Source organism: Photinus pyralis, unplaced genomic scaffold (genome assembly GCF_008802855.1).
Source record: "Photinus pyralis isolate 1611_PpyrPB1 unplaced genomic scaffold, Ppyr1.3 Ppyr1.4_LG4, whole genome shotgun sequence".
In the NCBI taxonomy this organism is placed as follows: domain Eukaryota; kingdom Metazoa; phylum Arthropoda; class Insecta; order Coleoptera; family Lampyridae; genus Photinus; species Photinus pyralis.
In genome coordinates, this window is record NW_022170511.1 from 131,099 (window position 1) to 154,035 (window position 22,937).

Below are 22,937 nucleotides of genomic sequence, written 5' to 3' on the forward strand. Positions count from 1 at the left end.
CTTCATACCGCTACTAAAAGACTAGCACATGTAGGATCCAAAAAGTCGAAATCGTGGACCAGTATAACAATTCAATTTTATCGTTATTTCATAGTTTCTTATTATTCCGCTAGAGAACTTCAGAATGTACTTTTCTGGATTAGGAAACACAACTCGAAATACCTACGTGTCGGAACGCGCGATCGCTGTAAAATATTACAACCACTCTGATAGGTCGCGCGGTTTAATCGGATTAAACAGTCAGAACCGCTCTGTTTGCCAAGTTCAAAACATACATCTACCAGACAGACTGCGGTCTCCGATATTTCTCTAATACAAATATCTCCGACTGCGCTCTGTCTGGCAGAGCCTTAACTGTTCAAGGTGTACAAGCAAATTTAAACACGTACATATCTCGTGAGGAAGCATTCTTAAAGATGGGAGTAATTGGTGTTTATTGTTTTCTATTATCCATTTTTCAATTTGATTCTCTTAAATCAGAGCCGAATGAAAATTGAAAAAGTTAAATGACTGCATACATTTTCGTTTTGTAGTTACAAACTGCCCTCAGAGGCAGTGGGTGACACTACTGTCATCTGAACTTCGCCCAAATAGTTACACGATAAATCTGTTATAAATTTTGTTGCAAAATGTGTAATTAATAAGACATTATTATTATTAAGCTTTGGAAAAAATTGAAATGTAGTGATCTGTTCATTATTAGATCTTTAAGAACCAGCCAATAGAAACAAAGGTATGGTTTCATTGGTTAGTGGCGCACAAATAAACTTTTGTTTCTATTGGCTCTTTCATAATGTTTAATGATAAGTGAACTAATGATGATTTGACACCTACACCAATAGAAAATGAATGCAAAATCAAAATCATCAGGATTGGATCGCTACAATAAAATACATCAACCAGCGGATTTTAATAAAATATATTTTTAAATATAACATTTTGAATAAAAAAAACAATAAACTATTTATTTTATAAAATATAATACTAGAGACTATGTTGTTAAAACAGTGTTTAGCTTACCAGCTCAAGATGTTGTTTAAAAAATAATTTAAATATTGAGCGTCCAGCTAATTAAGCTAATAGTATGTTAAAATACCTACACAACTTGCGAAATTTTAGCAAGTTTCGTACATACAACTTAAAAACATATTAAAATAGTCAACATTCGCATTGAAGGCAATTTAACTTATAAAATATCTTACAAACTATATAGTGTACACATAAAAAAAATGTGCCACGATCACGATTTTGAAAGGCTGCTTTTAGCTGCTTCTTTATAAAGTTACACTTATAAAAAGTAGAGTTGTAAAAGCTGTGCTTTGTACTCTCACAATAATTTAGCTGCTCCGAATTAGGACCAAATACTATTTTGAGTGCTCACATTTATAAGCGACTATTAAACTATTTCTTAATAAGAGATCGCACTTTATTAACGCACCGATTTACAAATTTCCGTTTCTGTTTCGAATTATCACTCGAGTTACTATGTAAACTTAGGTTGGACGATTTACTAATTTCGTTCGAATCCAGTGACCCTTCCAGGCTGCTCTCGAAATTTTGCGTTCTACTACTCGTATTACTTATGCTACTATTTCTATTATTTAATTTTTCAGTCTCTTTATCTACATGAATAGTTTCATCTGAGATTTTCATGTCTAAGTTACTATCACAACTTTGCGATTTTTGCGATATTTCGGACGGAGTCGCTTCTGAAGCTGTCGACGACACAATTTCCAAAGGCTCGTTATCGAGTAGTCCATCCAAACTTCGAGATCTGTTCGGAACCGGCGAAGGACTGTCCATGGACGCCGGCGACACCGGCGAATTCGAACCTCGACGAAGCGAGATCGGATATTGGGGCGGCAGACCGCGGGGGTATTTACCAGAACCCATCATCCAATTCCGAGATGGACTTGAAGATTTATAAAATCTGTAACAAAAAATAAATCGGTCAAAAAACGATGATTTTTACTTTGAATAAAACAAAAATGCTTCAATTGGTTGCCAAAATAGCAACAATTTTGTATTGGATTGTAAATATCAACTTGTGGCGGTACATATGGTAGCTGATAGGCATCACACCACAACTAGCAGTAGAATCAACACGGCGTTTTCTCACGTTGAATCATGGTCAACACTAGCAAATGTTGTTTCGGAAAGCAAATCCGTTTCTTGGGATATCAAGTCACACGCGATCGCACACGACCCATGAAAGAAAAATTATAAGCCATGGAAGACTACCCACGACCGGAAACAGTATTGGGAACAGAGCTGGGCAGTATTCGATTTTGTAAATACTTTTTAGTATTCAAATCCTTTAAAGTATTCAAATACTTTGTAATTAAATACTTTTATGGAAGCAGTATTTGGATACTTCGTAAAGTATTCGAATACTTCACAAGGTATTTGAATACTTTGAGAAGTATTCGAATACTTCGCATAGTATTTGAATACTTAACTTCCCAATCAAAAGTTATAGACTAGAAACCAATTTCGAAAGAAAATTCAAAGGGCTGTAACTTTTGAACTAGTAGCCCAATCTTGGAACTGTTTGAAATTATTGATTCTACAGGCCACATTCTATAAGAAAATTTTTTTTCCGGGTCGATCTGAGACAATTTTTTTTTCGGGGCTCAAAAAAAGGCAGTGTATAACCTTTCTTTTTTACCAAAAATCGACTACACCAAAATTTCTCGGGAAAACACTTTTTCTTATTAATTTTGGTGCGTAGAATCCAAACAATTCGTACTTTTTCGATCAGACTTCTCAATCAAAAGTTATAGACTAGAAACCAATTTCGAAAGAAAATTCAAAGGGCTGTAACTTTTGAACTAGTAGCCCAATCTTGGAACTCTTTGAAATTATGGATTCTACAGGCCACATTCTATAAGAAAATTTTTTTCCGGGTCGATCTGAGGCAATTTTTTTTTCGGTGCTCAAAAAAAGGCAGTGTATAACCTTCCTTTTTTACCAAAAATCGACTACACCAAAATTTCTCGGGAAAACACTTTTTCTTATTAATTTGTGTGCGTAGAATCCAAATCAATTCGTACTTTTTCGATCAGACTTCTCAATCAAAAGTTATAGACTAGAAACCAATTTCGAAAAAAAATTTAAAGGGCTGTAACTTTTGAACTAGTAGCCCAATCTTGGAACTGTTTGAAATTATGGATTCTACAGGCCACATTCTATAAGAAAATTTTTTTTCCGGGTCGTTCTAAGACAATTTTTTTTTTCGGGGCTCAAAAAAAGGCAGTGTATAACCTTCCCTTTTTACCAAAAATCGACTGCACCAAAATTTCTCGGGAAAACACTTTTTCTTATTAATTTTGGTGCGTAGAATCCAAAACAATTCGTGCTTTTTCGATTAGACCTCTCAATATAAAGTTATGTACAAAAAACAAATTTCGAAAAAAAATTCAAAGGGCAGTAACTTCTAGTAGCCCAATCTTCAAATTGTTTGAAATTATGGATTCTACGTGCCAAATTCTATAAGAAAATGTTTTTTCCCGGTCGATCCCAGACATTTTTTTTCCCGGCCTCAAAAAAAGGCAGTACTTTTAAGTTAATCAAATATAAAAATCCGATACAACTGAATACCGAACGATCCTGGAGTGAAACTTTTTGATACGATAATCTACGTAGCTTAAAAACAATAGGGACCTTTCATATGTATATCCTTAAGACCATGTGTACCAATTTTCAAAGCGATGACACGTTTCTAAACAAGTTATCATGCACACGGACAAACGGATGGTCAAAAATGGATCTGTTCCAAAATCGCTAGGATTAATTTCAGAAAGGCGTATGTATCATGTGCACGACGTATGATCGCTTTGAAAACTGGTACACGTATTCTTAAGGATATAACTGGTATAAGAAAGGTCCTGGTAGGTACCTCCTATATAATAATATAATAACAATAATACGCTTTTACTCCCCTTAAATTTGTATATAACAATAGAAATATAAAAAAAGCTAACCCCATACAAAGTATAACTTGATTTTTAAGTAGTATTAAGACTTTTATCTAGTATACTATTTTAAATTTTTAATGTATTTGAGTGACAAGTATTTGAATACTTTTTACTGTATTCGAATACTTTTCAAAGTATTCGAATACTTTTTATAGTATTCGAATACCTTTGATAGTATTAGAATACTTTTGAAAGTATCCGAATACTTATGATAGTATTCGAATACATTCTAAGGTATTTGAATACTTATTTTTTAAAGTATTTGAATACTTTTCAATGTATCTGTATCTAGTATTCGCTTGTGCGGGACGTAAAAGTATTTAGTATTCAAATATCTTTGAGTTGTGTAAAGTATTTACTATTTAGTATTCAAATACTTTTTGAAAGTATTCTGCCCAGCTCTGATTGGGAATAATAAATTACTACACATGATTATCAAAGGAGCAGCGAACCTTTACACGAAATTTTAAAGGGGGATAATGATTCAATAAACCCTTTTTCGTTCATCATTGGCACGATGGAAATCGCTCGCATCTTAAAAAAAACATAGATTGTAATTTGACACAAAGTGTGCTGTGACCTGCAATCTTTCCTGGCGAGAGTTATAGATTTATTGATTTGGAAGTTCGAAACTTTAATCCCCTTCAAAGTAGTCTCCTTGGTGACGCACGCACTTCTCCTACCGCTTCCGTTTCCATTAGAAATGGTGTTCAGACGTGTAGTCGCATGAGTTATTCTCGTAACTCAAATAAGTGCTGTGCAATGTATGGGCCCCCTAAGGCAACGCGCTTGCGCTAGAATTCATTCTACCGCGACCTGTCCTATAGTAAGCAGTAGGATCAACCCGAGCTGTCTTATAAAGCCCTATTAGACTGTGGGGGATGATTTTTCGCACAGCGTGGTGGAAAACGCCGGTTTGATTCTATTGCAAATTGTGGTGTGATGCGTATCAGCTACCATATGTACCACCACAACTGTATAATCAAATGGCGTTCACTGAAAAATGTATTAAGAAGGTTTGGTTCAAGGAGTCAACAAAAAGCTTCTCCATTCTCAGGCATTTAGACGAGGAGATCGCCTAATTTCAAAATTGACGTGGCACTGCAGAAATATTCATCATTTTTTAATATCTACAGATTAAAATGTAAGGACATTTTGATCTGTCGATGTTAATTAATAATGAGTGTCTGCGTCACCTCCATTTTAAACTATGTAACTTTCTAGGGGAATAAAAGTTCTTCACGAAAAATTACAAGATACATTATTCTAGAATCTAGATGCCTGAAAATGTGTTACAAGTAAAGATTATATGAACAGTTTCAATGGGAAAATGCATGAAACAGACTGATCCAAATTAAACAGAGCGATAATTACCTGATTCCAGAAACTTTGCATAGAACAGAAGTACAGATCTTTTATTAATTAGTTAATACATGTTAACATGCACTTTATTCAGTGGCAAAGGACAATGGACTCAATCAACGAATACAGAATACAATATGTCGCAAACTTATCACAATAAATATTCAATGACCTGGAATAGATCTCACAAATCAAATCAGAATTCAAAAAGCACTAATTTTTACTCAAGTTATTCAGTTATCACCGATTATGCTTTTGTAATGTGAACTGAATTTTGCTTCTGAATTTATCCACCCCAAATCACAGCCGGCAGGTCGTTTTGTTTTACCCCAAAAACTAGAATTTTCCCTTTTGTCACCGCTCAGCTGCTTTGTTAATTAACATGTTTTAGTCACAATTATTCCATAGCAGAAAATCATCATTCACCACTGAATTTACTAATGCAACAGCATGCGGTATTAATCAATTTAATAAATTATTGATGACACACGTACCTACCTAGGCAATGGGGAGGTTGTAACCGAGGCTGGGGGACCATCTAGTCAATCCCTAGACAATCCCGAATTCCCGTTGACATCTTTATCAGATCCTTTTCCGCTACCCGAGTCGTTGCTGTGCATTCGTTGATAGTTGGGAGGTTGACGAACTAACGATGGATTCGAAGGAGTGCCAGGTGTTATGTCGCCCTTATTCATAGCGACACGCCCACAGTGCAGATCAGTTCTGGTATTGATCTCGCCTCGCATGAACCTAAGTATACAAATTCAATTAACATTTGACAATCTCAAAAAAAATTAAGATTAAATGGTAGAACAACAACATACCTTTCAAGTTTGTCCACACAGGCGTCTTGATAATCGTGTATCCACCGAACACCATTGAAATGGCACACTTGTCGCATATCCTCGGGTAATTCTTCGGCCTCGGGCCATTGGAAATTGTCGATAATAGGAATAATGTTACACTGGGACTGTAAGGCCGCAACGATTTCCTAAAAGCGCTCATTAAACTTTATACTCAAACAAATAATAGCGAACTTACTCGATGTACCCAATCTTTTCTGTCGCCATCACCGATACACCTTTCCAAGGCATTTGGAGTTAAAACTAGAAGGAAGTGCTTGGCCTTTTGTATACTTTGCAACAAATTGTTGTCGAACTTTCCCGCCTCCAACCTCTCGACGTCGATGAATACACTAAATCCTCTTAATTGCAAGTGAACTTTTAGTAAACTCGCTAACTGAGAACCGTTCGATCGCCTATAGCTAACGAAAACGTCCAACGATTTATCCATACTATCGTCGTTCAAATACGATAAACCGTTCTCTAACGCACGAATCGCCTCCATTATCCTTAGCCTATGTATGGAATTTACTATGCTACACTCCCTAAGCAATTGATCCTCGGATAAATTCCTTAGAGATTCTTTCGTTTCGATACCCGCATTTAACATGCCGTACGTGTATATACTAAACTCTTGTCCTAACGACTGCATAAAGCTATTAATGTTTGCCGCATCTCGCGAACTGTAGTCCGCCATTTTCTTCAAGTTTTCTAACTCGCGCGTAAATCGCTTTCGTTTAATTCCGTTCGTTAATCCTATATCATCCCGAAGATTCTCTTCGGTTATTTGCAGTAGAAGATCACCGTCAACTCGACTCTCCACGAAGCTATTGGTGTATTCGTTAAAACCGATCTGTTTGACCCACTCCTCGACGTCTTCAGTGGACCATAAAGGAACTTGTTGGCTTAGTTTGTGCGGCACTTCTTCGCCTATCAGTCGAAGCGCTTGGGCGGCGTACTTGGACGCAACCGCGTTAGGACAACTGGCCACCCTCTTCAACGATTCGATCGCGCCAATTTCGGCGAAGATATTTGTGTTGCCCTGCTGTTTTTTGATTCCCGCCTCCATGCAGAAGTGGAAAGCGGCCAGATTCCTCGCCTCCTCACGCTTGGAACTCAAAACTGGCACCAAATGTTTGAGCCACGTTTTGCTCTGGCCGTGGGCGTGCGCCAGATTCGATCGTGCAAATTCCGAGGGGTTGTGGGTGGTGACGAACGGTTCGACCAGGCCCAAGGTGCCCGACTGTAATACTTCGGATTCGATTTCGGCATTCGCAACTAAAACGGTTATTGCTAGGCAAGCGTAATATTTTATGTTATCGTCGGTGTGAAAGGCAAGAGGGAATAACCACATAGGTACTTTTCGTTTGATCATAGCTTCCTGGTTCTCAGCGCCACCGTACAAACTCAAGTTGGCAAGAGCTCCGGCACAGTGCCTTAAGGTTTCCACATCACTTTTTCGACATTCGAACAGCAACGCATCTAAACCACCGAGTCTAATCACATCACTACACGTTTCCTCACTGTGTTTAAATAAATGTTCTAATATTCCGGTCCCCACACGCGCATGCGCAACTGAGTTCGAGTGCCGCGTACACATGCAAGCCACGTTGACCACCTTATCCAGTCCATGCGAAACAACATGAGCCCTATTTTCAGTAGTCAAACATTGCTCCAACAATCGAGCGCTAGAAAATTGCAAATCTTCGTCCGAAGTAATACAGTTGGTCATAATTAAGTCTAAGCCCCCGCAATTCCGCAAGGTGTTACAGAGGGAGTATCCGAGCTCGTGGCCGTACGTTGGTACCGCCCATGCCTTGTGGATTACGTCGTTTATTCTGTTTAGTATTGCGGGTGACTTTTTGCCCAGACTATTTTTTTGCAAATTTTTTATCGACAGATCCAGGTATGTGGAATATTTGTAAATGGCCCTTTCGACGTCTTGCTGATTTGTGGTGGACGACAACTGGTCTAGATCTTCAAAGGACATGTTCATTAGGTCTTCGTCTGGCTTGATGCTGGTACCGTTCATCAGCTGAAACTGAAGAAATGAATTATTAGTTTGTGTTAACCGAAACCAGTTTGACAATATGAATTATGAAAATTAGTAACAGTGTGGCTGGGCTTGGGAAAGTGGTAGCTGTGTCATAAGTAACTGATTCAAAGGGTCGTGCAGTCTTCGGTATCCGATTGGTTTGGGTATCATAAAGAATCCGGATCTTTTGAACGGGTCGTTCGTAAACAACGCACCTCTAGTCCGGTCTCAGTCCGCTCCAAGCGGTAGGACGCGTCTTTGCACGAAGTCTGTTTTTCGATTTTCACTGCGCAATAGAACAGTACGCGATCAAGTTTTGTGTGTGGCTTGAGAAGAATGCAACAGAAACTCAACCCTGAATGTTCCCAGTACGATCCAAAAGCCAGAGCTCCGAGTGGCACACACAATCCAAGCTCACCTTACAAGGTTTCTGAGAGTGGCAGAATCGTCCCCGCAAGTGTATTGATGCAGAAGGAATTTTAGAGAATTTTAACCACTTCTACTAATCGGGTTAATAAACCTATTTTTCCAGAAAATACGCATTACTTTCATAGTGCACTATATACCAACCCAACTATGTAGTAAATAAATATTTTGATAAAATAAATTATTAACTTGTTATCCAAATATCTCCTTTATGATAAGGGAAAGTGTTTTTAGGATCTCTCCAATTACGTGTTGGAAATGGTAGAAGGTAATGTCAAATGGGGTAGGAGAGGTGGTCGTATACTAACAAAACCGTTGTAAATTTTGAATTAGGATCTATCCGAAAAAATAGAAAAATTTTTAAAGAGACACCCTGTATTATATTGTAAAAGAATGTATGAAAGAAGAAGTCAACAAATTATTTGGACACAGTGGTATGAAGTGTGACACATTGAAACGATAGGAATCAAGAGAGAAAAATTGCTCTGAAGCACGCCTACAGTCATGGGGTGGACAGGCGGGGTTCAGTTCCACCTAGAACGTGGTCTTGCCCCGTCTAGGAAGTATGGTTAATGGTTTCTTTAATTGCTTCTTTACAAAATAGGAAACATAAATTTACCCAAGTCAATATTATACAATACAATTGGACCTGTAAAGAATATCAAACAAGGAAACGAAAATACCACAAAAATAGACGGATTATTACGTAAAAGTTGGCTTTATCTAAGGGAATGGAAAAACAATAAAAAATTTAAAAAAATCATTTGTGGTAGTCGGTGTCAGAGGGGCAAAGGGGCCAACACCAATGCTTCTGAAAATCTTTGGTTGTAACTTGTAATGGGATTTGTTCCATGCTCACCATTTCCCAAAACAGATGCAAAAACAATACGGAAAATCGTCCAGGCAAACCTAAATCTCTGCCACGCGGATTTTGAGGGACTGAATACATCGAATACACACAGAATCGTAGCAGTTTCAAACCCAAATTAAAACTCAAAACAAAATATTTTGTGGGAACCCTGCCGAATCTTCATATACGCTTAACTAAATTTAACGTAGAGAGATTTGGGCTTTAAAAGAAACCCTCTCTCGATGAAAACCTGTTACATTATTAACAGTTTATGATTCCGAAATGAAAACCAGCGACAACTATAATGAACAACTCGCGACTTATAGGTACACCATGCTTGCGACCGACGAAGGCGCATTTTCCCGGCACACAATCAATAATAACTCGGGAAGGAAGCGAGGAAGGAAATTACCAATCCAAATAAACTTTTGTCGTTCTGGTCTCTGGGCTGTACTACAACGCATAAGAAAGCAATCACAACGAAAAAGCTTACCCTGGCGCGGACTAGTAGTAGTACTGACGGACAAACAGATAGACGGACAAAGTGCGGACAATAACGCTCATTTTCCTTTTGGAAAATACGCTAAAAACACCACTTGACTAGGCGCAGATTAATAAACAATACGGTAAACGCGAATCTTTAAATCGAATTATATCGGGTGTTTCAAATGGTTTCGACTTGAAATTTTGGTCATTGGTATCATTAAAATTTCATTAGTAGGGGGAAAATTAATAGTGTATAATATACTATCGTGCCAACGTGATATTCGACGCCCTCATCCACCACCAATCCAAAAATATAAATGACACCCTGTTTTTTTACATATTCTGAAAGAGCGCAGTTTTTTTGGTAGGCTTCATGATATTTACGTCTGAAGGTTCAGTTTTTTGGACCCGGAGGAAGGTTTTCTCATATGCGATTCATTGATGCCCTTCCAAAATTTCAAGTCGATATCCTAATGGAATGAAATGCGAGGAATGCCATAGAAAGGAGGAGAAATAATTGGAGAGAATAAAAGGCTTTCATAATTTCAAAATATACCAAACACAAACAGCCAAAGTATTTAAAAAACAAAAAAGAGACTTTGAAAAACAACAAAATAGAAATTAATTTCCAACACAAACTTGCAAAATTACAATTAAGGGCTGGGTGCATGTTTGAAAAACGAAAAAGGAAAATTACAATTTAATACACAGAAAACTGAATAATGTTACCTAAATATTTTGAAAATTTATTTGGATTCAAATACTAAGATAACAGTGCAGAAAACTCTACAAAAAACAATAAAGCTAGTGCCAATGATAATATAACTGCAGAAATACTAAAACTCAATTCCCCAAAACTAATTGACCAATTGAAATAGGTATCTATTTTCTGAAATTGGCAAAACGAAAAATATCCCTAAAGATTGGAAAAATGCTATAATTCATCCATTACGTAAAAAAGTAGAATAAACAATTACCCAGGAATTTCCTTATCCGTTCCGTACAAAATTTTCTGTAAAAATAATTAATAATTTAATCCTAGTGACATTAGGAATACATTTTTCCAAAAAACAAGCATAAATATTCAAATAGACATCAACCAATTTTTTTTAATAAGAACTATTTCAATGAGTATAGGTGAAAGAAATTTGACGTGGAATCCGAAGACTGTGCATTGGAATATTAGAGTACCTACCTCCTGAAATTATTTTTTCATACTTATATTTTATTCGCTATTGAACCATTTTCGTTGTTAAATATCGTAAATTATTAAAAAAATAATACATCCGTAACCGCATTTGTAATTTTTTTGCAAAAATAAAGACGTCTGTCTGTCCCTATCTCTCGCATAGTCATGACCAGAGAGAGAAAAATTCGCACACTCAAATCTGTACCTAAATCATTGCAGAATATATGGGCTTCATTCTTATAGTACGAGTTTTAAAAGGAAGCTGTGCCCTGTTCTACACCCCTCGCCCTATAATAAAATAGTGTAATCTCTCATTTGGGCAAATAAAATGAAATGTGGGAGAAAGTGTAAGAAAGAAGATTCTAGTTTCTACATGATGAAGAGAGGTATGGGTGGAAAGAAGAAACTGAAGAAGTGTCGTGTGGCAAAAAAAACGCAACTGACCTGTGATGCAGCAGACTGCAACATGGAACTGGATGAAGTATGTATTCCTTTAGATGTGGTGTATGTGATATTTGATTGTGAAGATGAGGTGTGTTTTTCTTGATTGTACATTCCACTACTCGTTACCGTTTGTCTTTGCTGTTGCGCTTCCATCGCGGTTTTCTCGTGGCTGAAGCTGTCCGTTGTCACTTTCATCGATGTGTGCGCCATATTTTTCGATTCCTGTTGACTCAGTTCGCCCGACTTCAACGATCTGGCCTCCTGTAATGGTAAATTTCAAAATTACGCGTGGATTTCGTTTTCAGAAAAATTACCGCTCGCCGGCGATATATTTTTAGAAGCTACAAGGCTATATCACTACTGAAACTGTTATCTATAATAAGACGCAGATGTGTAAAACCACTACATTACATTAAACACATTAGTAATTAACCACTCGCACCAGGATTTTTTCACATGCTCTCGACGGCCCATCATTAATAATGACAAGTTTTAATGGAGCTTTTATTTTCTCGCACTTGCGAAAAGCTCCTTTTTTTACAGGCCATGGAGCCGACATGGTTATTGGAAAAAAACTAGTTAGCGCGCCAAACCATTCCGATGGCGATCGCAATATTTTAATGCCGTTTGGCAAAGTTCCACGATTTTGGTGCGTAGAGAGCAAAGTGCGCGACAATAACAAATAAAATATTTACCTCACCGTCATTCGTGTCCAGACTAAAGAACCTCCTCAGGGAGAAATTCATTTTGACTAGCTCGGGTACCTTTTCAATTTTGGGCAAAACGGCTTTCGCGGGATATCTACACGCTCTAAAGAAATAAAAGCTCATCGTGATTGCTGCGACCGCACTGAATTTGTAGAGCTTTGCGCTGCCTGGTTTGACGTCACTCCTTATTCTTATTGATTGTTGGAATTTGTAAATAAATTTTTTGTCGCTTTGTAATAAACGCCTAAATGAAAAGCGTCACCCTACGTGATTGCAACACATAAATTGTTCGCATAAGTTGCGTTTCCTGCCCTTCCTTTTTTTACCGACGGCGGTTTTGTCACGTACTTGCAAAGTATTATCACTTGTATTTGCTTGTACATATTGATTAGGGATTTCGATGAATTTGGCCAAGGTTATTCAACAAAGAAATGGAAAGTGTGAAAAATCAATGACGCTCCAACAAAGAATGCTTTGCCACCCTGTATAATTTTTATCTTATTTTGACGATTAATTAACAGCCTGTAATAAAGAACTTCTTCGCCCAGCCGGACCTCTCTATTCCAAACGTACGGTGGAAACTGCCTTAAGCAGTTAGGATCTTCAATTACAGAAATCAACTAAATCAGACATTAAATGATATAATAGGGCGAGTAATACATCGCTGGAAACACCTCTCTCTGAATTAGGGGTTGTAAATTTAATCTAAAATTCATAGACTCATCATCGACTTAGATCGATAAAAAATGAATATTTCAGGTGTAAGAAAAATTACACTACTTTGGTTGTATGAAGGGACAGAATGGACAAACTATCAAAATGTACCTATAGGAAAGACTACAGTGTTACCTCTAAAATTCACAGAAAATCAGTTCCTATTTTTACAATTATGAGGTATTTAAAGTTTAAACAACAATAAAATAAATAAAATAATTGTTTGTGGATGCACCATCTTCTGTTACAGCCTTTATTTTACGTACTTCAATTCAATAGAGGTTTGCTTTTTTTAATAACTTTAGGAAGTCTAAGGATCCGGAGAGTCGTAGATAAGCAGGTAATCCTATCTTGGTAGGGTTTAGGGACGGAAAACACGCATTAAAAAAGATGCAAATCAACAAAAGTCGGAAGCACAAAGTACGGCCCAAAGCTCATGGACATGGACAATATTTGACGGTTTGTCACACTTTTTCACAACTTAAACGAAATTGAGATCTTCAAAATATTTTATTTTTTATCCTATAAAAACATTCTTTGACGTAATATATGTACTGTAGTTGGTATACTCCGGCCTCCTGCATCTCGCGCTCCTGTACAGTTGAGAAAATCTTAGAAATTACTCCGGGTCCCTGGTTCAAATTCGGGTTCAGGTATGGATATTTGTAAATGTGTGTTGGGTTGGTAGAGCGGCCTTGGCTGAAACCCCGCCTACTTAAAAATAAAGACCAACCAAAAGACCAACCATTTGCTTGAATTTTGTAAATTTAGAACACTACCATGCTCTTCCACTTTCCACATGGTGCTAAGACATAATTGATCAAATGGCTCTTTTCCAAACGCTTCTGCGTGAGGGGAGTTACACATTCAACAATGCTATCTAATATTACTTCAATTAGATTATTTTAATGAAAAATTAAACTCACTTCGATTAATCCAGGGAAAACATGTAATCCAATAATATTTCCAAAAACCTGTACAACACTATAAGAGTAGATACAACATCCGCCATGTTATTCACGCAATCAGTATGTGATATGGCCTGCGTTCTGTACGTGTTATGCGTAATTAATGGAGTAATGAAGCCAAGGTGAAGTTTCAGTACGCAGCCCAAACAACCGAAAAGTATGGGCATCAGCATCTCGCCAAAAAGGATCCAAAAGGTAGTGAGGCGATAACATGATCAGAAAGAAAAAGAGACAGTGCAAAATTATTGACCAGAAAGTCGTTACAATTTGGACATCAGGGTTGCCATAGCGACATAGATCCATTCAACCGTTTTAACACACAGTCAAGGCAAACTACTCGGTATAGTGCGCCATTATCGAATAAATTCCAAATTAATTGCCCAAACGGATGCGAGCAACCCTCACTACTCCCCAAGGATTAATAATAAGGGTTGCGGTTAAGTGTCACGAATTGTGCCGTGTTTATAACACGCAAATTAATGAACGACCCAAGAGGATAACTAAAACAAACACGCCATGTTTTCAACAATACGGAGCGCCAGCCTTGACCTCACCACTAAATGCTATTTAGGTCGTCCTACCAGATGAGGTGCGTCCAAATTTGCGCAGCACGTGAAGTTGGGGCACACTTTTATTACAATATTTAATTTTTAATTGCAACGGCAACCTAACCATCGGATGTGTAGTGCAATAATTTATTGTATAGAGACAGACGTCAAGGCTTCATTGCCATTTTTTCAATTGTAAAACAGCCTAATTAAAAAAATTACTTTGAAAAACGCATAATAAATACATAATGTGATGGGAAAATAAACCATCAAACGAAATGTTACTGTCCTACTTCAACGTCCTTCATTTTAATTTATTGTTTTTAATTACGTAAGCGGATAAACAAAAAAAATATTGTGTAGGTACGCGAAGCAATTTCCGAATTATTTTTTTAGCAACACCAGAATAGAAAAAAACCGACCTTTGCATGAAGATGGCTTTTCTCGGCCGAAACGCCGTCGATTTCCAGACGAGCGTGCGATGCTGCAGCAGCACTGTTTTCTTGGTATGACAGTTCTCCGGCCTGCATCCTTTTGACTTCGGCACAATTGGCACTAGCTTTTTCGGCACTGAATCCATCTTTAACCACCTAAAATTGCAACAATATAAGTACATGTAGAAGGTTTTCATGGGAAATCACCGCAATGGAGTAAGTATATATTTTTAACTGGCAATATACGCGCGTGACGTGAAGCATAATGTCTAGTAAATCAGTAACTGCACAATTAATGAGCTGATAACATAATTTTTCATTTAAATTGCGAGAATCTGCAATATTAAAACAAAATATAAGGTTTCGACACCACCCTGTCCCACTTAACAGCGTGAAGAAATTGTCCAATAATTAAATTGCAGAACATGTCTGAAAATGAGGCTATGTTTTGGGCAGGTAAAGTAGGTCGTAGTGTTTTTCGTTTGAATTAATTGTTTTATAATAAAGCAAGAATGGGATGACATCACGTAGCAAACGCTTGGAATTCCGAATATTATTTTTAGATCGCGAAAATTATTTTTATCCGTACCGAAATAGCTTACCTTGCTCGCTTTGAAGTTATTGACGGTCTTCTGTTCGAATTTGACGGTGTCCAGATTCGATGTCGGTGACGCTAACTCGGATGACGGTGGTGGCGTGTCCGAATCGGGAAAGGAAACTAACGGTTGCGTCATGTCGTTATCTTCGACGTCGACCAAATTTTCCAAAGAGCTTCGTAGTTTCTTCAGGGCGTTGATGTTCGATAGGTTCTTCATTTCGTTCATGTTGTTTTTGAGCTCGTTCAAGTCCGATTTCATTGATGAGGCTTTGCGGTCTGTCGATGACGTCGATGTTAGGTGAACCCTTTGGGAACTCGATGTGGTCGATGAGGATGATACCGATGATTTGGCAACTCGAGTTGTAGTCGTACTGGTGTGAGAATTTGACTGTAACTGGTTTAAAAGGAACTAGTATGAGACATGTGATATTTTAGGTATTGTGATGCTTGAATTATATTTAATCTGGATTGACTCCAAATTACCCTCTTTTTTTCGTTTTTCGAAATCGACTAACGCGCTTTGTTTATCGATTCTAATTTTGCTAAACGTTCTCTTGGTGATCATTAGCAGTTCGTGGCAAAAAATATACTGTACACTTGCGTATCCAGATTGTATATATAAGACAGATCTTCACTACGTATTTTGAGTCACGTCTGATGTCAAAACTTGGCAACAATTTTTCGGCGTATCTACCTACTCCAGGTGCCCGTTGCGTTGTAAACACCCAATTACGACACAAGAATTTTCTTAGATCATAACTCTATTTACAATATCTAGGTCTTGTTGTGCTCAACAAAACTTAAGCTTGTCTTCATACAGTTGCCAGTTGGACGAATATATGATCCATTTGTCGGATGATCCTTTCAAAAATGGCCACAGAATGCAATAAGTGTAAAAATGACATTATAGTTTTGCGAAAATAATGGGAGTAAGGCAAAAAAGAAGACGAAAACGTAATTCGGGAAATTCCACTGAGTCGGATTAAACGTGGTAAGAATTGATGCGAAAACTGAGCAAAACAAAAATGAGTGAGTCGAGGAAAAAACGTCACCCAAAGCTGAAAATGACGAATGCATACCGGTAAACTGGGACGATCTCTTCAAACTACTACTACTACGTGAACAGTGAATCCCATTCACAGTTAGAATGTGATTTTATAATGAAAAGAAAGTTGAATTGTTTACATATGTGTAATTCCAATGCAGGAATCAAACCTTTAAATTTAAAGTTTCAATGTTATTTTGAAGGGATCGCAATATTGTCATTTTTACTATTAATAATTTTTAAATTCGTCCATAGGGCTCTAATTAATTTAAAAGGGCTTCTAGGGACACTCAAGTTTGCTATATAAGCAAATCGAATTGCCATTCAGGACGGTTACAATTTCAACGCCGAAATAATAAATAGTTCGCGCAGTTATAAATTGTGAGTGTGAGTGATAAATAATATTTTAACTGTTACAACTCAATTCATTTCAAAACTGTTATAAATGTATTGTTAATTAATTGTAAAAAATAAATCACGTAATCAAATGTACGTTACAGTATTACTGAATGTCTTTTTGCCTAACTTAATATACGCTTTATTTATGGCAAAACGATCGTCTAATTCTAATAGGCCATTAATCGCGGAACATCATAAAATATAGGTAATTATACGTGTGCACATGCATCTATTTTATACATATGCCCCGGGTAAATTCGCCCCAAGAATATACATTCCGGAAAATCACCCTCCGAAGATTCGCCCCCGGTAGATTCGTCTCGGAAAATTGGCCAGCGAAAATTTCGCTCCCGTTGGTCTATTCCTTCACCTTCAACTTGCTCCAAGGAAAATTCACGTTCACGGGTTAAAGTGTCTCAAGTGGTTGCGTTCAATCAAAGTTTTCTCATAACGGTATAGTACGCCCCAAAATGAATTTCCACATAAGATCGTTTCACATAGACTTGCAGGTTGTCTGTATTCGTCGATATCTCCATAACGACTTCTCCCAGAATATCAAATTAATGATTCAAATCTTGCGTGGTGAAAAAGAAAAATCTATTTTCCTCTCTTTCAGTAGGTAGTGCAATAAGTCATCAATTTCGTTGGGAAAATGGCAAACATATTGTCTCGATGCGCACGAGGAAGAACTTTCCATCGTAATTGAGAGCAAGATATATTGTACAGGGTGTTCAAATTCCAATGTCTTGCTAGGAATAACTGTTATCTGTAGGAATATTAGGAAACGGACTCATGCTTGATCATACTTTACCGCTTTGACGGTTTTCAGACAGGAAATAATAACGTGGAAACCGAATTTTTTTATAAATGGCATATTTCGTTTGTGCGTGATATCACTCCTATTTTTTAAAACACCACGCAAACAACAAATGGACGTTATTTGGGTATAAGTACTCGAATTCTGCATTATATTACGTATTTTCCATGTTGTTGGGCTGTTTTGAAGGTGACGAGTGTTTTTTTTAATGCCACGGAACTCTGATTTTTTTGTATAAACCACAGTGCAAACATTGTGGTACGTTTAATTTCAAAAAGCACAACTTCGTGCTAGAACCCAGGCAAAATCCTGTTAGTGTGGGAAAAGGATAAAATTCGACTATAACTTCGATTCTTTGTGGTTTTTCGATATTTTTAATAATAAGTGGCATATTTTTAAAGAAACCAAGCACAATTTTTGATTTCTCAGTTTCCAAGTTGCTTTTTCCAAACTGTACAGGGCGGTTCCAATTCGTTGCTCACCAGTGGAATCTCATATGAGAGATACAGTGTAAGTTGTCGGTTAAATGGGGGCAAAGTTTCCCGTATTTGCGACTAAAAAAACGCATTTGTAATGTTTGAAAACAACTAAGATAACACCGAAAAACTGAAAATGTCAAATTTCGTTTTCATTTTCCCGTCGGAAATGAACGGTTCCCGTTATAGCGCCTTTTATGGGGACTGAATCTGTTATCAAAATTCCTATAGCACACTAGATCTAGAATCAACATCTACTATTTTCTTATTTCTTATGGACGCAATATTGGATTTTTACGGATTGAGATAGAGGATAAGAAAGAGAAATAATGTTAAGACGTCATACTGTTACATAAGTTTACAAGAAGAATTTCAAAATCAAAAGTTTTACATTCATTTCACAATAAAACATCCACGGATAACACTAGATATTGCTGAATTAAAATGGATTTGGTCCACTACTCTCTTTTTTCATCTATCTCATTCAGAAAAATTCAATATCGCGTGAAATGCGAATTTGAACCACCCTATGCATAGATAGAAAAAGTAAAAAACCATATGTGATGTCAAATTCCGGTATAAATACCTTCTATTTCATATATTTTTTCGAATCAAGATATCTTGCAAAAAACAAATTCGCCGACACCGCAATATCGGCCTACTTTGCAATGTATCGGTATCGTGTGGAACCTACGACGCAAACTTCGCGATTCTTCTTTAATTTTTTTCTCAGATAGAAGCATGAAATATGCGTCTCTGATTGCCTAGGTTTTGTTGGTATGACTCTTTGTAAAAATATTTCCAAAATGACTACCCCAAAATGATTTACCCCTGTATGAGAGTACGAAAAAATCTAATCTCGACGAAATTTGAAAATTGGAAAAAAAACCAGGTGCTATTCTTGGTTGGACCAATATACCATGATACCACATTTACTCGAATTCGGAATACTTTCTAGAACCCTCTTAACTCCTCAAGGGTAGATTTTTCTTTCAAAATCAGAAACAGCATTTATATGAAATTTCTCAACGTTCTATATTCAGATTCTTTAAAGCATTTATTTTGAAAACTAGGCGACCAATTTGAAAAAATTGCAGCTGCAAATAATTCAAGAAGTGAAGACCTTTATAACGATGTCGCCGACCCTATTATGCCATTTAGATGTGTAAGGGTTGGTTGTGATTTCAAAGTGCAGGGAACAGTATTCAATGGTTTTTTTATACAATTGTGGGTGCTTAGAATTAGATCAGATTTAGATTTCTGTGATTTCGTGTCCCGGTTTACGGTACATATATACGTACAGATTTGTGTTTTGTTGGCTGCAGCGGTTTAGGCTGTACTATCCCCAAAGCTTTTAATTTGTAGTTATTGATTCGGGTACTTAAATTTCATTTTGTATACTAGGTTCCGTGCGCAGTTGTAGCAGATAAAATTCCCTGCTTGATATTGGAAAAATCTTCCAACGTCAATTACAGGTGTACGGGGAGAACAAGATCCATGAACGAAATAGGTAATTTTAAAATGGAACTGCAAGTAACTGCTGGTTATTGGTAATACCGCGAAAACAATCATGCGCCAGTAAATTCCCATTAACAGATTTGTAGCTCTAAAAGACGAAGTCTACAAATTTTTTGCACAATCAAAGCGTAGATGTAAAAATTTGTTTTTGATGAATAACTACCTAGGTAAACAGGCAGTTTTGCTAGGTCTTCTCCGGATTTCGGGATCGATTATGAGAAACAAACCCAGGTTGCATGATTATTTACCTACCGTTATAGATTTCTCTCAAGAGTCAAGACCATGAGACAAGGTGCAAATTTCCCCCCGTGGTATGAGAACACCGAAACCGCAAAGGATTCTACGTTTTTGGTTTAACACAACTTTCAATAGTGTCAATTAGGCCAAGAAATATCTTGGAAATACAATGAAATCGATATGGCAGGGAATATAAGGAAAAACATTAGGTCAAAAATAATCAATTGATTCATTGTAATTCTGAGCTTTTACAAATTCTAAGAGAAATTGGGGCAGTTGGGCTGGATTTTCTATTTAGATATAAGAGGAAATAAAGAAAACTGTGACCTATTGACTGGTTACCAAATAATTTCGAAAATTCGAACCACCAACTAATTAGCAAACACAAGAAACATTTGTATTCATCTCAGATGAAAGCCGACAAATCAATGCCAACAATAATTAATCTGTAGGAATTAATAATGATAATCGAATTCTACTATAATTGGCTTTATAAACAAATTATAATGGCGAAATTATTTAAATATAATTTGAATAAGATGTTGAAATAACACTCGCGCAAGTTATAAACTATTGAAGTTTCGACCTTTGTCGCCACTCCAAAACGTAGAAACGTTTCTTATCGAAATTGCTATTGTTACAAAAAGCAATATTGCAAACGTTTCATAACTAAAATAATGCAGTAAAAATCGTTAACCTCGCATTCCTGCACGGCACAGCAGCTTTGATTAGTTATCTAAATGATTATAAAACAAAAAATCGGGTAAATCCGGAAAAGTTGGTTACCTGAGATGTTGTGGAAACGGTTACGCCTCTCGGTGCCAAATTGTTTTTCAAATTCATCATTGTCGTTGTAATATCGGTGCCGTTTGTGTTTTCCGTTGAAAAATCCGTCGCCATCTGAAAACGAAGAGATTTCGTTAAAAATGGTTTCCAAAAAACCGGGTAAATAAAAAAGATGATTCAGCTCTCGAGTGTTTACATGATATCAATCGGTAATAATAGATGAGTAATAATTTTCGTACCGACAAGTATGCAAATGGCGATAATTTATCGAAAAAAATAATTTGAGTAATAAATGATTGCATCTTTTAAGAATTTGTGACATCACGTTTGATACGTAACTGTTACGTAGACAAGTAAACGTAATAATTTGTCTATAACAGTTCAAATTACATCATCCAGCTAATAATACACAATCAGCTGTTGGATAAAACTCATTCACCAAACGAGTATATGATACAATTTTTGTCTAAAAATATCAAAAGTGCACATGGGATGCACCAAGCGATTTGGCCGAAAAAGTTTCATTTTGAAAATTCTTGGGAAACCGTAAGCGACCGAGGAAATGCTTCAATTCTCAAGAGAGGTTGTGACACTGGAAGGTTAGTGACTACAAATGAATTCATCGAAATCTATATTTATAAGTACTACTAAACCAAGGTAACGGTGACATTTTACGATATTTTGGTGTCGAATTCGATGAATTATATCATTGGCATTGTTTACCAACGAGTTCGGGAGTATGGTTCCAAAAAGTGTCTCGAAATTGGCACGGAAAAGCAAGTTTCGTAGTAGGCAAACTTTTGGGGAAAGAAATTTCTTGAAAGAAAAACGCAATTTGTCGAAAGGCTTCGCTATTTTGCTTAAACAAGTGCGGGAAAGCAAAAATGTAGCTGATGGTGAAATGATTTCTTCAATCTCCAATGCAAAGAATCTGACAACGCCACCACAATTGCATATATCGTACCTTGCAGTCAAAATTTCACTAATAATATAAATCCAGTAAGTATAGTTGCTTTGGTATCGAACTGCTAAGAGGGCAACAGCCCAAAGTGGGATGTGTTATTTTAAGCTTGAAACAAATAATCAAACTTACGCAGGTGCTCGAACTCGAATCGAGATGGTGAATAAGTCTATTTAAAGTTCCCAATTATTATCAACATGATGAAGCAGTTCGAGGAACTTTAGACCTGGTATCAGTTATTATTTTTTATTGGTCTATTGCGAATGGAAGAGTCATAATGGCACTAAAACTGAATCACACCTTTCAAATCTTCATGTAAGATATATTGAGCCAAACCCATGAAGCAATGAAGTGTTTCTGGATTTTTCAATGGCAAAACTGGAAGGAAACCCGCAACGTAAAATTAAAGATCGATCAAAGGCTACTAACAAATCGGTGGCGTCAAGAAAATTAGAATTAAACAGGACATTGTGATAATAAGCGTGTTGTTCGAACGCACTTCAAACGACCCGACAGTTACATTAACCTCATTGCCGCCTGTAAGTAATGAAAATGTCAAGGCGAAGCGAATACATACATCGTGATCGAAATCTAAAGACTCAAGTGAGGCGAAGAGGGCCTTCCTTCGCCTCTCCAGGGAAGATCTCTTCGGATCATTTTCGAATCTTTTGCGTTTCTCGTTAAAACTGGAGTAGAACATTGCGCTTCAGCAACGCATCCAAATTTGGGAAAAACTGTCACTTGGCACGAGGAAAAACTAAACCGAACCGTAATACGACACAGCATGTACTGATACCGAAATCCGTCAGTATCTTATCATAAAGATTTCGTCAGGTAGAGTTCTAAGATAAACTAAACAAACAGGAGGTTTTCAGGGAAAGGCAATTGATTTTCGCGGCCTAGAAAATTCGTACGGTTCAATACTGGCGTGCGGTTTATTAAAGGTCAAAAAATGGAGTTACCTTAAGTTTCGACGGTTGGGTCCAAGTTTGGTAATTTCGCGGAGCGGATCATCGACGTCTCACTTTATGTTAACACCAACAAACAAACTAAAGCTAACTGAAATCAAGCCAGTAAAGAGTTTTGTTTATACAAGGTCGTCACGAACGCGAGCACCC

The 22,937-nt window shown here is 37.0% G+C and overlaps 1 protein-coding gene across 7 annotated transcripts; it reads right to left on the reverse strand.

Annotated features, from left to right (window-relative positions):
- Positions 1-1,394: 1,394 nt before the first annotated feature.
- Positions 1,395-22,937, reverse strand: LOC116167622 (sterile alpha and TIR motif-containing protein 1). Of its 7 annotated transcripts, none has more exons than XR_004144583.1 (10): positions 22,397-22,569; positions 20,859-20,972; positions 15,585-15,974; positions 14,971-15,138; positions 11,612-11,872; positions 6,381-8,222; positions 6,164-6,330; positions 5,838-6,089; positions 5,352-5,364; positions 1,395-1,930 (listed from the first exon to the last, which is right to left on the reverse strand). XR_004144583.1 is itself a non-coding variant. In XM_031483036.1 (9 exons), the coding sequence occupies exons 2-8, from the start codon at positions 20,970-20,972 to the stop codon at positions 5,882-5,884; spliced, it is 3,150 nt and encodes a 1,049-aa protein (XP_031338896.1). In that variant the 5' UTR covers positions 22,782-22,937; the 3' UTR covers positions 1,395-1,930; positions 5,838-5,881. The 7 variants fall into 7 exon arrangements, 5 of the variants coding, with proteins under 5 accessions (XP_031338896.1, XP_031338895.1, XP_031338897.1 ...); XR_004144582.1 differs by having other exon boundaries at positions 5,834-6,089; XM_031483036.1 differs by lacking the exons at positions 5,352-5,364; positions 22,397-22,569 and adding an exon at positions 22,782-22,937.

Coding starts and splice junctions, on each gene's coding strand:
- LOC116167622 (XM_031483035.1), bottom strand. CDS start 22,519: ATGTTCTACTCCAGTTTTAACGAGAAACGCAAAAGATTCGAAAATGAT. Junction 20,973..22,396: donor CTTTAGATTTCGATCACGAT/GTATGTATTCGC, acceptor CTTCGTTTTCAG/ATGGCGACGGATTTTTCAAC. Junction 6,331..6,380: donor GAAAAGATTGGGTACATCGA/GTAAGTTCGCTA, acceptor GAGCGCTTTTAG/GAAATCGTTGCGGCCTTACA.